The sequence below is a fragment of the Myotis yumanensis genome, unplaced genomic scaffold (assembly GCF_028538775.1).
Source record: "Myotis yumanensis isolate MYYU_CA2020_CCGP unplaced genomic scaffold, mMyoYum1.0.hap1 SCAF_9, whole genome shotgun sequence".
In the NCBI taxonomy this organism is placed as follows: domain Eukaryota; kingdom Metazoa; phylum Chordata; class Mammalia; order Chiroptera; family Vespertilionidae; genus Myotis; species Myotis yumanensis.
The window spans coordinates 30,271,489-30,291,179 of NW_027223760.1; the positions used below are offsets into that span (position 1 = coordinate 30,271,489).

The window sequence follows — 19,691 nt, forward strand, 5'->3', positions numbered from 1 at the left end:
ATCATTATGCTTTAATTATGTTCAATTTGTAACAATGACATTGGGGGTCACCACAAAATGAGGAATTGTATTAAAGGGTCGCGGCATTAGGAAAGTTGAGAACCACAGGATTAACCCCAACTCCACATGTAGAAATGGCTTCTACTAGTATTCTCTTAAGGCAATCAAATCAGTCTTTTATTTCCTTTGACCACTCTGATTGATTTAGCGATGGATGGTTCAACCAAAAAAGACTATTGAGGCAAAAAAGACTCCATTCCTGGGTTATGGTTGAGCTATGGAGGAGGTAAGCTCTGTGTTAGTGGACCTGAAGCTGGAGCTGAGTCACTTCAAGGGCTGATTACTGTCTTTCAATGATAAGGGGAGAGTCAGCTGAGACAGCCAGGAGACAGAGGGTGTGAAACTGTTTCCTGCTTTTTCCTTTGTTCCTCTGGCCCAATGTTTCCAAGTTTACCTCTAGGTGGTAGCAATCCAGACCCCTGCCCCATCCTGCTGCCTCAGAATCTCCAGGGAAGTTCTGGGACAGGAACTACTCTAGTCTCACCTTAAGCTAGCCCTAATGTTCACGTTTTCAGGAATATGAACCAATAAATTTCCTTTATATTCTAAGAGAATTTGAGATAGACCTGTTAGTTGGCAACAAAAGCATCCTAACAGAACCCCACTCGATTCCTTTCCTTTGTTGTTGTTGTTGTTCAATCTTTTCTTTGCAGAGGTATAAGCATAAACTCTCAATTGAGTTATTCTTATGTCTCGAATATAGTTCAAAGGACAATCTCAGTATTTCCATAACAACCTAGAAGAAAACAGGTTGAGAAATAGATCTGTCAATCTCTCTTCCCTCCCCCGGCTCCTCCCTCTTGCCCTCCTTTCTTTGATTAAATAGGCCCTAGGACACCTGTCCAAAGTGTTCCGAATCACTCCTAGAAATCTGAAGTCCTAGGCTCGCCAAGATGGAACTCACTGCAGCAGATCACCGCATACCTCTAAGTGATGGAAACAGCATTCCTATCATTGGGTTTGCTACCTACGCACACCCTAAATTGGTAACTTTATGTCTCTTTCTGTATTGTTTTTTTTTAAAATAAGAAACTTTTGTAAAGTATAATCTGTAATTCATTTTAAATGGATCTAATTGATTCACTTTTTGTAATAATGAAAGCAACATCCAAGGACTATTGTTTGGCTGAAATGTATTGAGCCAAACATTAAACTAAATCAATTTGTGATTTAAAATGATCTTGGATTAGAGAATGGGACCTTTCTGCTTTCTTGACTAAAATTCAGCGGGGTGCTTCTTATTTTATTGATCTCAAGCACATGAAATTACTGAGTTTATGGCCTGTGATTTTTTTTTAAGTTCATATTTGATCATTTTTAGTTCAGTCTAAAATGCATCTCTGTAGCAATATGTTTACAAATACATCTCCTAGGGCAAAGGAAACTACGGAGAAAATAAACAACTAGGACTATATCAAAATAAGCTTCTGCACAGCAAAAGTAACCATCAACAAAATGAAAAGGGAGCCCACAGTATGAGAGAACATTCTCATCAACATTTGCTGATTTTTTAAATGTATGCAACTCTGGTTTTAATTGTGGTTTTAACTTGCACTTCCTTTTAAATCTACATGAGATTAATTTTTCATATTTTTATTAGACATTTGGAGATCTTTTGCAAAGTGGCTGTGTCTTCCATGAATGTTTTTTTATTGGATTTCCCTTCTCTTATTGCTATAGTGGATTTTTAAAATATTTCCATATGAAGTCGCCCTCCTTATCTCTTGCTGTGGCCTTTACTTTGAGGTCTATTTTGTCAGATATAAGTATTGCTATCCCAGCTTTTATCTCATTTCCATTTGCATGAAAAATTTTTTTCCACCCCTTTCACTATCAGTCTGTGTAAATCCTTTATTTTGAGGTGGGTCTCTTGTAGATAGCAAATATATGGGTCACATTTTCTTATCCATTCAGCTATCCTATGTCTTTTGATTGGAGCATTTAATTATATACATTTAATGTTATTATTGATAGGTACTTGTTTGTCACCATTTTTATTCTTCATTCTTATGTTCCTTCTTGCCTTTCAATTTCTTCTTTTTATAGCAGTCCCTACAGTGGCTCTCAAGCTTCCTAATGCCGCGACCCTTTAATACAGTTCCTCATGTTGTGGTGACCCCCATCCATAAAATTATTTTCATTGCTACTTCATAACTGTAATTTTGCTACTGCTATGAATCATAATATAAATATCTGATATGCAGGATGTATTTTCATTGTTCGTGACCCACAGGTTGAGAACCGCTGCTGAGCATTTCTTGCATTTCTGGCTTGGTAATAAACTCTCTTAGCCCTTTATTGTCTGAGAAGCTCCTGATTCCACCTTCAATTTTGAATGATAGCCTTGCTGGGTATAGTATTCTTGGATTCAGTCCCTTGCTTTACATCACTGTATATTTCATTCCATTCCCTTCTGGCCTGATGTGTTTCTGTTTAGAAATCAGTTTTTATTCTAAATGGGAGATCCCTTGTAGGTAACTTTCTGTCTCTCTAAGGCAGCCTTTAAGATTCTTACTTTGTCGTTGATGTTTGCCAATTTAATTATGATGTGTCTTGGTGTCGATCTTTTTTGGGTTCAACTTGTTGGGGACTCTATGTGCTTTTTGGACTTGTATGGTTTTTTTCTTCCCAATATCAGGGAAGTTTTCTGTCATTATTTTTTGAAAAGGATTTCTATTCCTTGCTCTGCTTCCTCTCCCGCTGGTACCCCTATTATGGAGATGTTGTTTCATTTTGTGTTGTCCCAAAGTTCCCTTAGGCTCTCCTCCTGCTTTTTGTTTTCTTTCCAGTTGCTGCTGTGTTTGTGTGTTTTTTCCTACCTTGTCTTCTAATTCAGTGATGCAGTCCTCAGCCTTATCTAGTCCACTGTTGAAGCCTTCCACTGTGTTCTTTATTGCAGGTAGGTCATTCATTATTTCCTCTTGGTTCCTTTTCATGTTAGGGACATTCTCATTCAGCTCCTTATAAGTCTCATTGAGTTGTATGTATTTGTCATCTAGACATTTGAGCATGCTTATTAACCATTACTCTGAATTCTTTCTCTGACCTGTTACTTGCCTCCATTTCATTTAAGTCTCTTTCTGGTGATCTTCTTTTTCTTACCTTTGGGGATTTTTTTTATCTCCCCATTTTTTGCTGTAACGTTTTCATTGTTTCTATGTCATAGATCCAACTGCTTTTCTACCCAGGTCCTTTTCAAGGTGGTGTGATGTAGTTGGTGGTTTGGGGGTTCCAGTGATGTGGTCTCTAAGGTCTCCTGGGCTTGGTGATCTAGTGGAGCCCCCTACTTGAGCTATGTGGGTTCTCTTGATGTAGTTGCATCTTGAATGTTAGTTTCTTATTTGTGGATGAAGTTCATTGACGGATTGGCAATGTGACTCACCCCTGGCTTCATTGTGCAAGGTGTTGTGGATACGATCATGTTTCCGGCCCTTGTGGAAAGGGTTGCCTGAGGTCTCATAGGTACATGCTCAATGTGAGTTCCCAGTCCATGGCCGGGGAGGAAGGCGTCTCGGGGCCTGAGGGTCAGGTACTCTGACTTTGGCCAGTGTTGTGTGACTTGCTGGGGTAGCATCACTCTGCAACTTACTATGAGGGCCCCAGAGCCCGTGACAGTGGGGGAAGGCTATCCCATTGTCTGCGGTTAAGGCAGTGTGACTCTGGCAAAGTGAGTTCCCTCTCTCAGTTATGAGGGTGTTCAGGAGCCAGCAGCTGGGGATATGGGAATATGGGGAGTCTGTGGCTGAAACAATGTGACCTTGTCTGGGGAGGTGAGTCCTCAGTAACACACCAAGGTGTCCAGAGGAAGGCAGCTGGGGGGAGGGTGTCATGGATCCTACTGAAGGAGCCGTATGCCCTTGGTTGGAGATGCACGCTCCCAGTGGCAGCTCACAGAGGGGCCCAGGAACTGTCTGCCGGGGCTATGTGCTCGCAGGCTCTACACATGGGAGTGGCGTGATCGTGTGTGCTGCCAGCTCTGGAGAGGGAAAAGTCCCAGTTTCTGTTTCAGGAGATGTGCACCTTTGGTTAGCTATGCACACCCACTGATGGCTTACAGAGGCACCCCAGTGCCCTCTGCTGGGGCGGTGGGTTCAGGGGCCCATGTGCTGGAGTGGAGAAACTGCCGGCAACCAGGGTCACACCTTGTAGCAGCTCAGAGAGGAACCCAAGAGCCACATTACTGGGGCAGCAAACTCAGGGAGCCTATGTGCTGGCTCAGTGCGACTGCGGTGACTGGAGGTCGGCAGCTGACGAGGGGGAAGTTCAAGTTTCTGCTGCCGCAGCCTTGTTCCCTTGGTTGGATATGAGCACACCCAATGGCGGCTCACGGAGACACCTGGGAGCCGCCTGCCAGGGTGGCAGGCTCAGAGGGATCCACTTGCTGAAGCCAAGCAACTGTGGTGTCTCTGGGCAGGCAGGTGGGGAGGGGGAAGTCCCAGGTTCTGTTGTCAGGGCTGTGTTTCCTTGTTTGGATATGAGCGCACCCAGCGGGGGCTCACAGAGGCACCCGGGAGCCAGGCAATGGGCTCAGGAGGCCTGTGCAGTGGAAACGCAACTTTGGTGTCTGGAGGTCAGCAGCCTGGGAGGTAGAATTCACACTTACTGCTGTGGGATCCGTGAACCCTTGGAGATGGACATCCTAGGGTCTGAAGGTCTGCAGGTCTGCGGGCAGGGAAGCAGGACTTTGGCTGGTGTGGCTGCAGGGTCATGGGAAGTGTCCAAAGCCAGTCTAGATGGTTGTGCTGATGAGTTCCTAGAGGCGGCCACTCTCCCCTTCAAGATGGTCTGGGCTCCATGCCTGAGCCCCACAGGCTGGAGAGTGCCTGCAGCAGTGGTAGGGGCTCCCTGCCCAGGAGAGCCTGGTCTGCCAGCCTCTGATACTCCTGCTAGATTTTCCTGTCCCTTACTCACTCACACACACTACATACATCCACACTCCTTTCACCCCCTCACTCACTCACACCCATCCTGCCAGCCACCATCTTCTGTTCCCATTCTTTTTTGTCTTGCTTCTTTTCTTCAGTATACTTATTTGATATTCATCCATGTTGCTGTGTATATCAATAGTTCATTCATTTTTACTACCTGTTAGTTTTCCATTCTGTGGCTATATCTCAGTTTATTCACCCAAAACTTTGATTTATAACTAACCTATGTCAATGAACTGTGCCTTCCTATAGCATGGAAACCATGAACTATCTTGTCACTGGTAACATTGATCAAGTCACATTTCTGAAACCATAAATCTAAGGGCAGACCTGGGATGGATGGAGTCTCCCACTGAGGATGGAATGCTCCCTAGAAGGTCAGTTTCTCCAGCCTCTAGATACCATCTTCCAATCACAACACCATGGAATTGGGAATTTGTCATTTTCACTCTACAGCAGTGTCCTGATTAATACCGATTAAACTAAATGAAAGACTCATTTCTTTTCTCCCAAACTTCAACCCCTTTATTTCAGACCCCTAAGGGGAGCTGTAGGGCAGGAGTGAAGCTCGCCATCGATCTTGGGTACCGGCACATTGATGGGGCCTACTTCTACCGGAATGAGCACGAAGTGGAGGAGGCCATCAGAGAGAAGATAGCAGAAGGAAGGGTGAAGAGAGAGGATATTTTCTACTGCGGAAAGGTGAGAGCTTCCCTTCACCCTCCGTCCCCTCATATTAATGATGGACCTGATGTCACTTTTCTCTGCCCAAGAAAGTTGGACTCATGAAGAGGATTGAATTTTCAACTGCCAAATTCCTTACTCTTGCCAAGATGTTAGGGGCTAATAATGCCCTTGAAGTGGGCTTCGGGCAAAGCTTTCCTTATACATGGGCACGGATTTAAAACAATATGCAAAGAATCAAGTCTATAGAGCAAAATTATGGAAGTGGAGGGAAAGGAGGAGATGATTCATATTACAGAAGCATTTGCTAAAGGTTTCTTTAAACATTTATGCCTTCTTTTGTGCCAATTTGTTCATAGATAACTAACTCTTTTTTTTATTAAATCTTTATTGTTGAAAGAATGACATATGTCCCCCATTGAGCCCTTCTAGCCCACCTCGAACACCCACCCCAGGCCTTCACCATCCTATTGTCTGTGACCATGGATTTAATATGTGTGTATGTGTGTGTGTGTGTGTGTGTGTATAGACATAGATAGATAGATAGATATATCTATACACACACACACATACACACACACACACACACACATGCATACAAGTTCTTTCATTTATCTCTTCCCACCCAGCCAACCTCCCTCGCTTTCCCTCTGTTATTCAACAGTCTGTTCAATGCTTCTATGTCTCTGGAACTATTTTGTTGATAAGTTTATTTTGTTCATTAAATTCCGCTTATGAGTGAGATCATGTGCTACTTGTCTTTCTCTGACTGGCTTATTTTTGCTTAGCATAATACGCTAAAGGTCCCTCCATGCTTTCTCAAACAGTAAGGGATCCTTTTTCTGGCACATAGTATCTATCTACACTAATAAAATAGAAACATGGTAATTAGCGTATGACCGCTACCCTTCCCATTGGCTAATCAGCATATCCTTATACAAATTAACTGTGAGCCAAGATGGCGGCTGGCAGCCATGCAATGAAGCGAACAGGGAGGCTTGCTTGCTCCAGTGATGGCGAACTCCAACATTCCCCGCCTGCCACTGCCGGCCTCTCAGCTGCAACTCTAAGCAACTACGTACTATGTTGCAAAACAAAACCCCAGAAACCGGCTTTCATTCAGCCGGGCCTCAGCCAGCCGGACCGCAACATTGTATCGATGTTTTCAGCAGTGAGGCCTCAGAGCTAAAGCTGGCCCAGAATAAAAAAAAGAAAAAGAAAAAAAGGAGCGGTTGGGAGCTTCAGTCACCCGCTTCCGGAATACAGCCCTCAGCCCCTCACCCAGACTGGCCAGGCACCCCAGTGGAGACCCCCACCCTGATCCAGGACACCCTGATCCAGGGCAAACCAGCCAGCCCCTACCCATGCACCAGGCCTCTATCCTATATAGTAAAAGGGTAATATGTCTCCCGGCACCAGGATCAGCAGAGCAGCGAGGCTCCCGGCACCGGGATCAGCGTGACAGGGGGCAGCGCCCAAACCCCCTGATCAGCCCTGCTCTGTGCCTGATAGGGGGGAGCTCCCCAATCCCCTGATCACCGTGCGGCTCTGTGTGTGACAGGGGGAGGGGCCACAACCTCTCTATCCACCCTGCTCTGTTCGTGACAGGGGAAGGTGCCCCAACCCCCTGATCAGCCCTGCTCTGTGCCTGATAGGTGGGAGCTCCCCAATCCCTGATTGCCCTGTGGCTCTGTGTTTGACAGGGTGCGGCGCACCAACCCCCTGATCAGCCCTGCTCTGTGGGTGACAGGGTGTGTCGCCCCAACCCCCCCCCTCCCCCACGGGCCCTGCTCTGTGTGACAGGGTAGAGCCATAACCTCCCCATTGGCCCTGCCCTGAGTGTGACAGGGTGCAGCGCCCCAACCCCCTGATCCACCCTGCTCTGTGTGTGACAGTGGTCGGTGCCCCAGCTCCCCTATCGGCCCTACTCTGTGAGCGACAGGGGGGAGCTCCTCAACCCCCTGATTGGCCCTGCTCTGTGCATGACAGGGGGGAGCTCCCCAACCCCCTGATCGACCCTGCTCTGTGTGTGGTATCACCTCACAATGTGGTATCACCTCACACTTGTTAGAATGGCTACCATCAGTAAATCAACAAATAACAAGTGATGGCGAGGATGTAGAGAAAAGGGAACCCTAGTACACTGCTAGTGGGAATGCAGACTGGTGCAGCCATTATGGAAAACATTATGGAGTTTCCTCAAAAAATTAAATATGGAACTGCCTCTTGAGCACTTTTCCATATGTCTCTTGGCCATGTGTGTATCCACCTTGAAAAGTATCCATTTAGGTCCTTTGCCCATTTTTTAATTGGATTGTTTTCTTCCTTTTGTTAAGTTGTATGACTTTCTTATATATTTTGGGATTTTTGATGTTTTTAAATATATTTTTATTGATTTTCAGAAAGAAAGGGAGAGGGGGAGAGAGTTAGAAACATCAATGATAAGAGAGAATCATTGACTGGCTGCCTCCTGCATGTCCCTTCTTGGGGATCAAGCATGCAACCTTGGCATGTGCCCTTAACTGGAATCAAACCTGGGACCCTTCAGTCTGCAGGCCAACAATTTATACAGTGAGCCAAACAAGCGAGGGCTCCTTATATATTTTGGATATTAACCCTTTGTAAGATGTATCATTGCCAAATATTGTGGGATCCCTTTTCATTTTATTGATGGTTTCTCATGCTGTGCAGAAGCTTCTTATTTTGAAGGAGTCCTATTTGTTTATTTTCTCCTTAGTTTCCTTTGCCCTAGGACCGTGATTGGCAAACTACGGATCACAAGCGACATGCAGCTCTTTGGCCCCTTGAGTGTGGCTCTTCCACAAAATACCACGTGCAGGCGTGCATGTACAGTGCGATTGAAACTTCGTGGCCCATGCGCAGAAGTTGGTATTTTGTGGAAGAGCCACACTCAAGGGGCCAAAGAGCCACATGAGGCTCGCAAGCTGCAGTTTGCCCAGCCGCAGTTTGCCGACCACTGCCCTAGGAGATGTATCAGTAAACATATTACTAGTAGAGATATCTGAGATTTTGCTGCCTGTAATTTCTTCTAGGATTTTTAAGGTTTTACTAGAGGCCCGGTGAATGGATTCATGCAAATTGAAAGGAAAGTAATTAGAAGATGGCCAGTGTGGTGGGACTGGGCGAGATGGGCCAGACACGCCCTGGAGCCAACCTCCTATGGTCTTTCCCCCGCCAGCCACACCTGGGGCAGCGCCAAGGCTCAGAGGGCATCTGCTGAGTGAGCGGGGTTCCTCCAGTAGATGGGGTCCCTCAGCCTGGCCTGCAGGGGTCTGGCCAAAACTGACAGTCCAACATCCCCCAAGAGCTCCCAGAGTATGGGAGGGCACTCTGCCAAGTTGCTGTTCCTTGGCAGCTCCTGTGTTGAGCATCTGCCCCCTGGTGGTCAGTGCGCATCATAGCTAACAGTCGGAGAATCTACCCCTGGTGTTCATTGCGTGTCATAGCTACTGGTCAGACAGTCGAACAGCTGGACAGTCACTTCGGCTTTTTATACATACTAGAGGCCTGGTGCACAAAAAACTGTGCACAGGGGGGGGGGTATCCCTCAGCATGGCCTGTGCCCTCTTGCAGTCTGGGACCCCTCAGGGGATGACCACCTGCTGGTTTAGGCCTGCTCCCCGGGGGATTGGGCGTAACCTGGCAATCAGACATCCCTCTGGCAGCCCGGGAGCCCTCGAGGGATGTCCATTTGCCAGTGGTGAGCAGGCCTATACTACAGTCTGAAATCCTTAGCGCTGCTGAGGAGGCAGGAGAGGCTCCCACCACCAATGCTGCACTCCCCAGCCATGAGCCCAGCTTCTGGCTGAGAGGCCCTTCCCCTGTGGGAGTGCACTGGCCACCAGGGGGCAGCTCCTGAATTGAGCGTCTGCCCCTTGGTGGTCAATGTGCGTCATAGCGACCCATCATTCCCTGTTTGGTTGATTTGCATATAATCCTTTTATTATATAGGATAGATTACTTATATTTATGTATTTTATCATAGGGCACTAATTCTTTATTGAGCTATAATTCACGTACCAAAAGTTTACCATTTTGAATAAGTAATTATTTGTATATTCACAAAAGTTGCATGACCATAACCACTACCTAATTTCAGAATATTTTCATCACTCTAAAAAAAAGAATCCCATGCCCACCAGCAATCACTTCTATTTATCCCTTTCCCCAAGTCAATTGTGATCATTATCTAATTTCTATTGTGATCATTATCATTTTCCTATTTTGGACATTTCATACAAATGGAATCATAAAATATGGTCTTTTCGTCTAGCTTCTTTCATTTACTATAATGTTTCTAGGTTTATCCAAGTTGTAACATGGATCAGAATATCATTACTTTTCATGGCCAAATAGTATCCCATTGTATGGATAGACCACCTTTTGTTTAGATCACTGCCTTGTGAGCAATTTAAATATCCAGTGTTATATATCACTATCCATTGAAGAGCAATCAGAAAAATAAAGCATCACAATTAAACTGAAAGCCAATGGTAATAAAGAATCTATATTTACAGGCAGCTTTGCAGGAATAAAGCTGTAGAACTTTAAAGAACTTATAATACAATTCTCCTGAGGAACCTAAAGAAAAAAAGATACTGTTTCTAATTTCACCCTCTCCCCAGACCTCCCCTCCTTCCAGCTCCCTACTCAGTCTCTTTCCAATTTCTCCAGGGATTTTCAGTTCCCCAAATCACCAGCCACGTATGGGTTATGATTCTGAGGGGCTGCACGGAGCCACTGTCCCAAAATATCAACCTGAAGCTTTTCACTTTATTATAGCTTTACAATTCTGATACCTAAAGATTTTATTATTACAGTCTCACATCAGAGTAAAACCTTAAACGTTAAATAGGTGCTCTCCAAATGTTTCCACAGAGGAGTAAACTTGAATTCATATTGTGAGGACCTACGCCAAAGCAACCTGTCCAAAGCCAGAAAGACTTTTGAAAACTGACTTATCTTAAAATTTTTTAAACTTTTACATTATCTGCATGATTTATCCTTGTTTGTTTCATGCAAGAATGAGGATTTTAATAAGCACAAAGAAAAATGAACCCCAAAATTTCCTTTGGGTAAATATTTAAACCTGTTGCAGTATCTATCATGTTGGAAAAATCACACTGAATTAAATAAACTATTTCATAATGTTAGCATGAATTAACATTTACAAAATACTTAAACAGTACCTATTATAAAGCCAGTAGTACATGGTTTTTTTTAAATTAAAATATAAAAAAACAGAATTTTCACTGACATGGGGTGGCAGCAATAACACCAAAGGGGCCCACAGTAACAACAAAAAACATTTTCCCACAATGCTCTCCACCTGAAGTTTTCTCTTGTCTTGCTTTCAAGGCTAAAAAAATAAAATGATTTCCTGACATAATAAATAAAAGATCAAGACCACATTTTACTAGTTTTGCTTGCCCTTACTTGTGACAAAAAGGATAGAACTTTTTTCCCACAGAAATCTTTCAGCAAATTTGATGCTTCAAAAAGATGTACTAATTTATCCTGAGATGCTTACTACCCCTCAACAACTTATGTGTACAGACTTTAAAGGTACACATGTTCCTACTTGACAATCCAAGCCTTATTCTTTCATTACCTAACTCTTTCGAGAATAAGTTATTTTTCTTTTTTTTTGTTAAGCTATCTATGTTTATCTTATTAACTTTTTTTTCCAGCTATATACATATACTAGAAGCCCGGTCCACAAAAATTTGTGCACTCAAGGGGATCCCTCAGCCTGGCCTGTGCCCTCTCACAATCTGGGACCCCTCAGGGGATGACCACCTGCTGGTTTAGGCCCGCTCTCCGGGGGATTGGGTCTAAGCTTGTAGTCAGACATCCCTCTGGGAGCCTGGGAGCCCTTGGGGGATCTCCACTTGCCAGAGGGTAGCAGGCCTAAGCTGGAGTCAGACATCCTTAGCGCTGCTGAGGAAGTAGGAGAGGCTCCCACCACCACCGCTGTACTGGCAGCCATCAGCCTGGCTTGTGGCTGAGTAGAGCTCCTCCCATGTGAGAGTGCACTGACCACCAGGGGAAGCTCTTGCATTGAGCGTCTGCCCCCTGGTGGTCAGTGTATCATAGTGACAAGTCATTCCCAGTCGTTCTGCTGTTAGGGTAAATTTGCATATTGCCCTTTTATTATATAGGACTAGAGGCCCTGTGCACAAAAATTTGTGCACTCGCGGGGGTGGAGGGGGGGTCCTCCAGCCCGGCCTGTGCCCTCTCGCAGTCTGGGACCACTCGGGAGATAACAACCTGCTGGCTTAGGCCGGCTCCCGGGTGGCAGAGGGCATGCCCAATCCCTAGGTGCAGCCCCTGGTCAGGCTCAGAGCAGGGCCAACTGGGGAGTTGGGGCGCCGTCCCGTCATGCACAGAGCAGGGCGGATCGGGAGGTTGCGATGCCACCCTCAGTAACGCTCAGGGTAGGGCCGATTGGGGGGCTGGGGCACCGCCCCCTCACACTCTCAAAGCAGAGTCGATGGGGAGGTTGCGGCGCCACCCCCTGTCATGCACAGAGCAGGGCCGATCAGGGGGTTGGGGCGCTGCCTCCTGTCAATCACAGAGAAGGGCCGATCAGGGGGTTGGGGAGCTCCCCCGTCACTCACAGAGTAGGGCTGATAGGGGAGTTGGGGCACCGCCCCCTGTCACACACAGAGTAGGGCGGATCAAGGGGTTGGGGCGCTGCACCCTGTCACACTCAGGGCAGGGCCAATGGGGAGGTTATGGCTCTACCCTGTCACTCACAGAGCAGGGCCCATCAGGGGGGTTGGGGCGCCACCCTCTATCACCCACAGAGCAGGGTCGATCAGGGGGTTGGGGCGCCACCACTGTCACACTCGGGGCAGGGCCGATGGGGAGGTTATGGCTCTACCCTGTCACACACAGAGCAGGGCCCGTGGGGGGGGAGTTGGGGTGCCACACCGTCACACACACAGCCGCAGGGCTGATCAGGGGGTTGGTGAGCTGCACCCTGTCAAACACAGAGCCGCAGGGCAATCAGGGGATTGGGGAGCTCCCCCCTATCAGGCACAGAGCAAGGCTGATCAGGGGGTTGGGGCGCCTTCCCCTGTCACAAACAGAGCATGGCGGATAGGGAGGTTTTGGCCCCGCCCCCCATCACACACAGAGCCGCAGGGCGATCAGGGGGTTTGGGCGCTGCCCCCTGTCACGCTGATCACCGTGCTGGGAGGCATATTACCCTTGTACTATATAGAATAGAGGCCTGGTGCATGGATAGGGGCTGGCTGGTTTGCCCTGAAGGGTGTCCTGGATCAGGGTGGGGGTCCCCACTGGGGTGCCTGGCCAGTCTGGGTGAGGGGCTGAGGGCTGTTTTCCAGAAGCAAGTGACTGAAGCTTCCAACCGCTCCTTTTTTTCTTTCTTTTTTTTTTTATTCTGGACCAGCTTTAGCTCTGAGGCCTCGCTGCTGAAAACATCAATACAATGTTGCGGTCAGGCTGGCTTTCAGTCAAGCTGGTTTCTGGGGTGTTGTTTAGCTTCTTATTTGCAACATAGTACATAGTTGCTTAGAGTTGCAGCTGAGAGGCCGGCAGTGGCAGGCGGGGAACGTTGGAGTTCACCGTCACTGAAGCAAGCAAGCCTCCCTGCTCGCTTCAGTGCATGGCTGCCGGCCGCCATCTTGGCTGACAGTTAATTTGCATAAGGATATGCTGATTAGCCAATGGGAAGGGTAGCGGTCGTACGCTAATTACCATGTTTCTCTTTTATTAGTGTAGATAGAGGCCTGGTGCATGGGTGGTGGACAGCTGGTTTGCTCTGAAGGGTGTCCTGGATTAGGGTGGGGGTCCAGCTGAGGTGCCTGGGTGAGGGGCTGAGGGCCATTTTCAGACTGGCCATAGCCCCTTCAGGTTGGGGGGGTCCTGCTGGGGTGCCTGGCCAGCCTTGGTGAGTGGCTGATGGCTGCTTGCAGGCTGGCCAAACCACCCAGCAGGGACCCTCACCCCATGAGGGTGTGGCCAGCCTGGGTGAGGGCCTGATGGCTGTTTGCAGGCTGATCACGGCCACCAGCCACCCAAACTCTCAATGGAGGCTGGCTGGAAGCAGGTATCTGGAATTTATTTATCTTCTATAATTGAAACTTTGTTGCCTTGAGCGGAGGCCACAGCCGGCCAGGGAAGGCAGGAAGCTTGGCTTCCTCCATCACCGGGGCAACAGAGCCTCCTGCTTGCTCCAGCTCCCTGGCTGCCCGCCTCCATCTTGGTTGGGTTAATTTGCATATGGTCATTCTGATTGGCTTGAGGTATAGCGGAGGTGTGGTCAACTTGCATTTTTCTCTTTTATTAGATTAGATATCTATATAATAAAAGCCCAGTGACTGTTATGGCAGACCGACCAAAACGACCAGTCGTTATGACGTGCACTGACCACCAGGCGGCAGATACTCAAGGCAGGACCTGCACCCTGGTGGTCAGTGCGCTCCCACAGTGGGAGTGATGCTTAGCCAGAAGCCGGTCTCAGGCCTGGTGAGTACAGTGGTGGTGGCGGGATCCTCTCCTGCCTGCACAGCAGTGCTAAGACCAAGCAGTAAAAAGTAAGCAGGCAGGCGGTTAGAAGTGAGGGGTCCCAGATTGCAAGAGGGTGCAGGCCAAGCTGAGAGCCCCCCCACCTGCACGAATTTCATGCATCAGGCTTCTAGTCTACATTAATAAAAGAGAAAGATGCAAATTGACCATACCCCCAAACGCTTCCCATTGGCTAATCAGCAGGATATGCAAACTAACTGCCAACCAAGATGGCGGCTGGCAGCCACGCAGCTGAAGTGAACAGGAGGCTTGCTTGCTCCAGTGACGGTGGAAGCCAATGTTCCCGGGCTGCGGCAGCCCAGCTCTGAGCTCCGGATGCAACGACGTTGCAATTATAGAAGCTAAACAAAGCCCAGAAACCTGCTTTCAGCCGTCAGCAGGCTCAGAGCTTAGAGTGCCAGTGATGGCAACAGAGTTTCAATTATAGAAGCTAAACAAAGCCCAGATAACCTGCTTTCAGCAGCCGAGGCCTCAAGCTGGAGCCGGCCTCAGAGCTAAAGTCGGCTCTCAGTTCCAGTGATAGCCATAGGAGGTAAATAAATCCCAGAATAAAAAAAAGAAAAAAGAAAAACAGGAGAGGTTGGGAGCTTCAGTCACCCACCAGCCTGAAAAAGGCCCTCAGTCCCTCATCCAGACTGGCCAGGCACCCCAGTGGGGACCCCAACCCTAAAGGGGGTGTGGGCAGCCTAAAAACAGCCATCAGCCCCTCATCCAGGCTGGCCAGGCACCCCACTGGGGACCCCACCCTAAAGGGGGTGCGGGCAGCCTAAAAACAGCCATCAGCCCCTCACCCAGGCTGGCCAGGCACCCCAGTGGGGACCATCCCCAGAAGCCTCAGCAGCCGGTCTTGCCTTGCGCCCTGGGAACCGCAAATCAGCGGGTCCAGGCTGCAAGGCAAGGCCCGCCCCCAGAAGCCCCGCAAAGGGTCTTGCCTTGGGGCCCGGGAACTGCCCATCAGCAGGTCAGGGCTGCAAGGCAAGGTCCTCCCCCAGCAGCAGGTCTTGCCTTGAGGCCCGGGAACCACCCATCAGCGGGTCCAGGCTGCAAGGCAAGGCCCACCCCCAGAAGCCCCCCTCAGCGAGTCTTGCCTTGGGGCCAGGGGCTGCAAGGCAAGGCCTTCCCCCAGAAGCCCCAGCTACTTTAAAAATAGAAGGATCTCCTTTTGAACCAATCTGTTTAGATTCATGATTAGTAAAACAGCATGGAACTAATGAAATACAGTGATAGGAATTAGGAAGTGTGACACTGGTGGTTCTGGGCATGTGAAGGGTGAGGGACAGAAGGGTACACAAGATCTTCCCTTCAGTTCTGCTGGAGAGATGAGCTCTGAGGGCCGAAGCTGCTCCATGCCCAGAGGAGGTGGGTGTGGTCAGTGGCTCTGTTACCAAACTTCTTGCCAAGCAGAGACCTTACCCGACCCACCGGAACCTTTTTACTCCAGAAAACAGAAACAGCCAGTTCCCAATGTGCATGGGAAAACCAGTGTACCCTCCTGTGCACAGTGTCCTGATTGAGTGACGGGGGAGGTGGGGGAGGGGAGCAGTGCAGAGTTGTTAGGCAGCTGGAGTGGGAGTGGAAATGCCATGAAATGCCCACAGTCCTGGCTGTGCTCACGGCCTGGGCAGCTCCTCCAGGCCCTGGCTGAGGGATTAGGGCTGATTCTCTCAGGAAGGGAATATTCCATGGGTGGAAGATTTACAGGCTCAAGGTGGGCCGTGTGTTAGTTTGGGGCAAATCCCTCAGCATTCCTGCTGCCAAGCCCTCAAAGGAATGAGGCAGAGGCAGCCCTCACCCCCAAGACCCCTTGTGGACATTTTAGCATCTACGTGATTTTTAATCCCTTCAGGGAGACTTTCTATCCTGCAGTCCCATCTCCCCCCCCCCCCCCCCCCCCCCACTGTTGCTGTTTGTCTGCCAGCTGGGTTGAGCATTAAGGGGAAAGGGGGTTAATACTCACTGAAAGACTACTGATCCTACCGGGAAACCAACCTATTTACTGTACTGTTGTAAATATCATACCCTTTATATCCTGTATATTGGCCTCTTTTAAATAAATTGAAATGTCTTAGAAAAAAAGAAGAAGAAAAGGCAAGGCAGGGCGGGACCCAGAAGACCCAGAAGCCGCCTGATATGGTAGTAACTCTATCAGTAAGCACTCTGAAAGTCAGTGGCATAAATGCACCAAGTAATGGACAGATTATGAGGGTGAATCAAAAACAAAACCCACTTTAAATATAAAGACACATATAGATTAAAAGTAAATGAATTAAGCTGCAGCCTGTTCTTCTCAGTGGATAGAGCATTAGCCCGTGGACTGAAGGGTCCCAGGTTCGATTCCATCAAGGGCATGTACCTCAGTTGCTGGCTTGATCCCCAGTCCCTATCAAAGCATGTGCAGGAGGCAACCAATCAATGTGTCTCTCCCTTTCCCTTCACTCTCTCTAAAATTCAATGGAAAAATACCTTTGGGTGAAGATTAACAAAAACAAAGTAAATGGATTAAGTAACATTAAAGAGATTATAAGAAAAATATATTCCAAATTCTGTTAGTTGTATAATGGTTATGTTTAAATTATTAACACCTAAGAAATTGGGTGAAGGGTACATATAATATGCTGTAATATTTTATAGTTTTTTAGATGTATGAGATTATTTCAAATTAAAATATTAAAAAGTTTAAAAATTAATATAATATTAATTGAAATGTATCTGCATTACATGAAAAATCTCCTAGTTGCTTCTAGCATAATTTATTAAATTGTGCTAAAATTTACAAGGGTTCAATTAAAAAAAATCTTAATTCTAAATGATAGAATAGAAAATATATAATAGTGCAGTTATAAGCACTTATCTGAAAATACAAATTTAAAGAAGTGAATTTAAAGAAGGGATTAGCCAAAGAATATATATGCACAACCCATGGACACAGACAACATTATGGTGATGGCCAGAGAGAAGTGGGGGGCAAGGACTGGGTACAGGGGGCAAAAGGGGGAAAATAGGGACATCCTATATAATAATAATAAAGGCTAATATGCACATTGACTGAATGGCAGAATGACCGGTTGCTATGATGTGCACTCGCCACCAGGGGGCAGATGCTCAATGCAGGAGCTGCCCCCTGGTGGTCAGTGCAGTACCATATGGGGAGTGCCACTCAGCCAGAAGCTGGCTCATGGCTGGCCAGCGCAGTGGTGGTGCCAGGAGCCTCTCCAAACTCCGTGGCAGCACTAAGAATGTCCGAGTAACGGTTTAGACCTGATCCCTTGAGGGCCTAAGCCTTTAGTCGGACATCCCCAAGGGCTCCCTGGCTGCTAGAAGGATGTCTGACTGCAAGCTTAGGCCTGATCCCCTAGGGAGTGGGTCTAATTCGACAGGTGGACATCCCCCAAGGGGTCCTGGACTGTGAATGGGCGCAAGCTGGGCTGAGGGACCCAGCACATAAATCTCAAATTTTTGTGCACCGGGCCTCAAGTATATATATAAAAACCTAATGTGGAAATTGTCACCTCAGGATTTCAACAGGGAGACTGGGAGTTCAATCGCTCACTATGACATTTGTTGACCACCAGGGCGTTGTGCAAAATAAAGGAAGGACCTGGCCAGCAGCTGGCAGCTGGAGAAGGGAAGCCCTGGCAGGCAGCTGACAGCCAGGGAAGGGAGGCCCTGGCCAGCAGCTGTCAGCCAGGAGGTCCTGATTGGCCCTGAACATTGGCCAAGCCTAAGGATCCTACCCGTGCGTGAATTTTGTGCACTGGGCTTCTAGTACAGATATAATTGACATATAACATTATGTGAATTTGTGTATAACATGTTCATTTGAAACACTTATGGATTGCAAAATGATTACCACCATAATGTTAGCTAACACCTCCATCTCTTCACATCATTACCATTCCTTTTTTTATGGTGAGAAAACATTTAAGACCTACTCTCTTAGCAACTTTAAAGTATGCAATACAGTATCATTAACCTCAAATACCATGCTGTACATTAGCTCCCCAGAATTTACTCATCTCATAACTAGAAGTTTATACCCTTTGACCAACATCTCCCCATTTTCACTCAGGGTTAGCTGTCTAATTGTTGGCCTTGTTGTGGGATAAGTCTCATACCCTGCCGTTTTGGTGACATTATCGTTTCAAATAGACATCCAGTAACTTCTTAGTAGGAATTGACAAAATTTCCCTGGAGTCTGAGTATAACCAAATGAGAACAAAAGACAGTAGGAGGAAATCTAAATCTTTGCAATAATTTAAAACTTCACCAGCTTCTGCATTGCCCGTGACAATGTGAAGGATCCAGTGAAGATGTCCACACAATCATATTTCTTGCTCAAATGAAGCACATCCTTTATCAGAGTGACATGAAAATAAAGGGGCCAGGTCAGCACAACTATTCAGGTACATGCTCCCTAGTTACACAGTGAGGAAAAGTATAATTACTGAGAGTCAATTAGGAAATTAGCACTGCACAGAGGAAGGCTTGTCTCCAAATTAGGTCCTCTGTGGTTCAGGTGAATCTTAAAGTCTCTGAATCTTTAGGTCCATTATTCTTATTTTTAAAATAATTTTTTATCTTTCAATTACAGCTAATGTACAATATTATATTAGCTTCTGGTGTACAACCCAGTGATTAGACATTTATATAACTTACAAAGTGCTCACCCTGATAAATCTAGTACCCATCTGAGACCATACATAGTTATTACAATATTATTGACTATACTAGAGGTCCGGTGCATGAAATTCATGCACTCAGGGGGAGGGGGGGCCCCAGCCTGGCCTGTGCCCTCACACAGTGCATTAGCCCCACAATCGATCTCCCCAAAGAAGAGAAGCCCCACCCACCCATCCACAGCTCCTCAATGGATTGCCCAAAAGAGGTAGGCCAGAGCCAGGGGTCCTGCCTCCGTGCCGCACACACAGTGTCAAGTACCCGCCAATCCACTCGTATCTGCTGCACACGCAGTCTCCTGCTGATAAATTGTTACAGTGTGACAGCGTGAGGGTGTGACAACCACATAGGCTTTTATTCGTATAGATTCCCTATGCTATGCTTTAAATCCCCATGACTATCCTGTTACTACAAATCCAATTTGTACTTCTTAATCCCTTCATGTTTTTCACATATCCCCCCAACTCTCCTCCCATCTGGCAACCATTCAAATGGTCTCTGCATCTGTGAGTCTTTATCTGTTGCTGCCTGTTGATTTATTTTGTTTTCTAGCTTACAGGTATAAGTGAAATCATATGACATTTGCCTTTCTCATTTTGTCTTATGTCACTCAGCACAGTTTCCTGTAGGTCCACCCATGCTGTTGCAGACGGCAATATTTCATTCTTCTTAATGGCTCAGTCATATTCCATTGCATAGATGCACTACTTCCTTATCCACTCACCTACTGATGGGCACTTGGGTTACTCCCATATCTTGGCTATT

General features: G+C 47.1%; 1 protein-coding gene across 3 annotated transcripts in view; it reads left to right on the forward strand.

The window, feature by feature from the left end:
- The first annotated feature begins 953 nt into the window (after positions 1–953).
- The window catches only part of LOC139016878 (aldo-keto reductase family 1 member D1-like), a 50,866-nt gene continuing 32,128 nt past the window's right edge, over positions 954–19,691 (forward strand). For 2 of the 3 annotated variants that reach the window (XM_070425053.1, XM_070425055.1), the window contains exons 1-2: positions 954–1,046; positions 5,523–5,690. In XM_070425053.1, the coding sequence (XP_070281154.1) occupies positions 954–1,046; positions 5,523–5,690 (261 nt within the window). Of the gene's footprint in view, positions 1,072–5,522; positions 5,691–19,691 lie in introns of all 3 variants that reach the window. The other variant, XM_070425054.1, reaches the window with a different exon arrangement.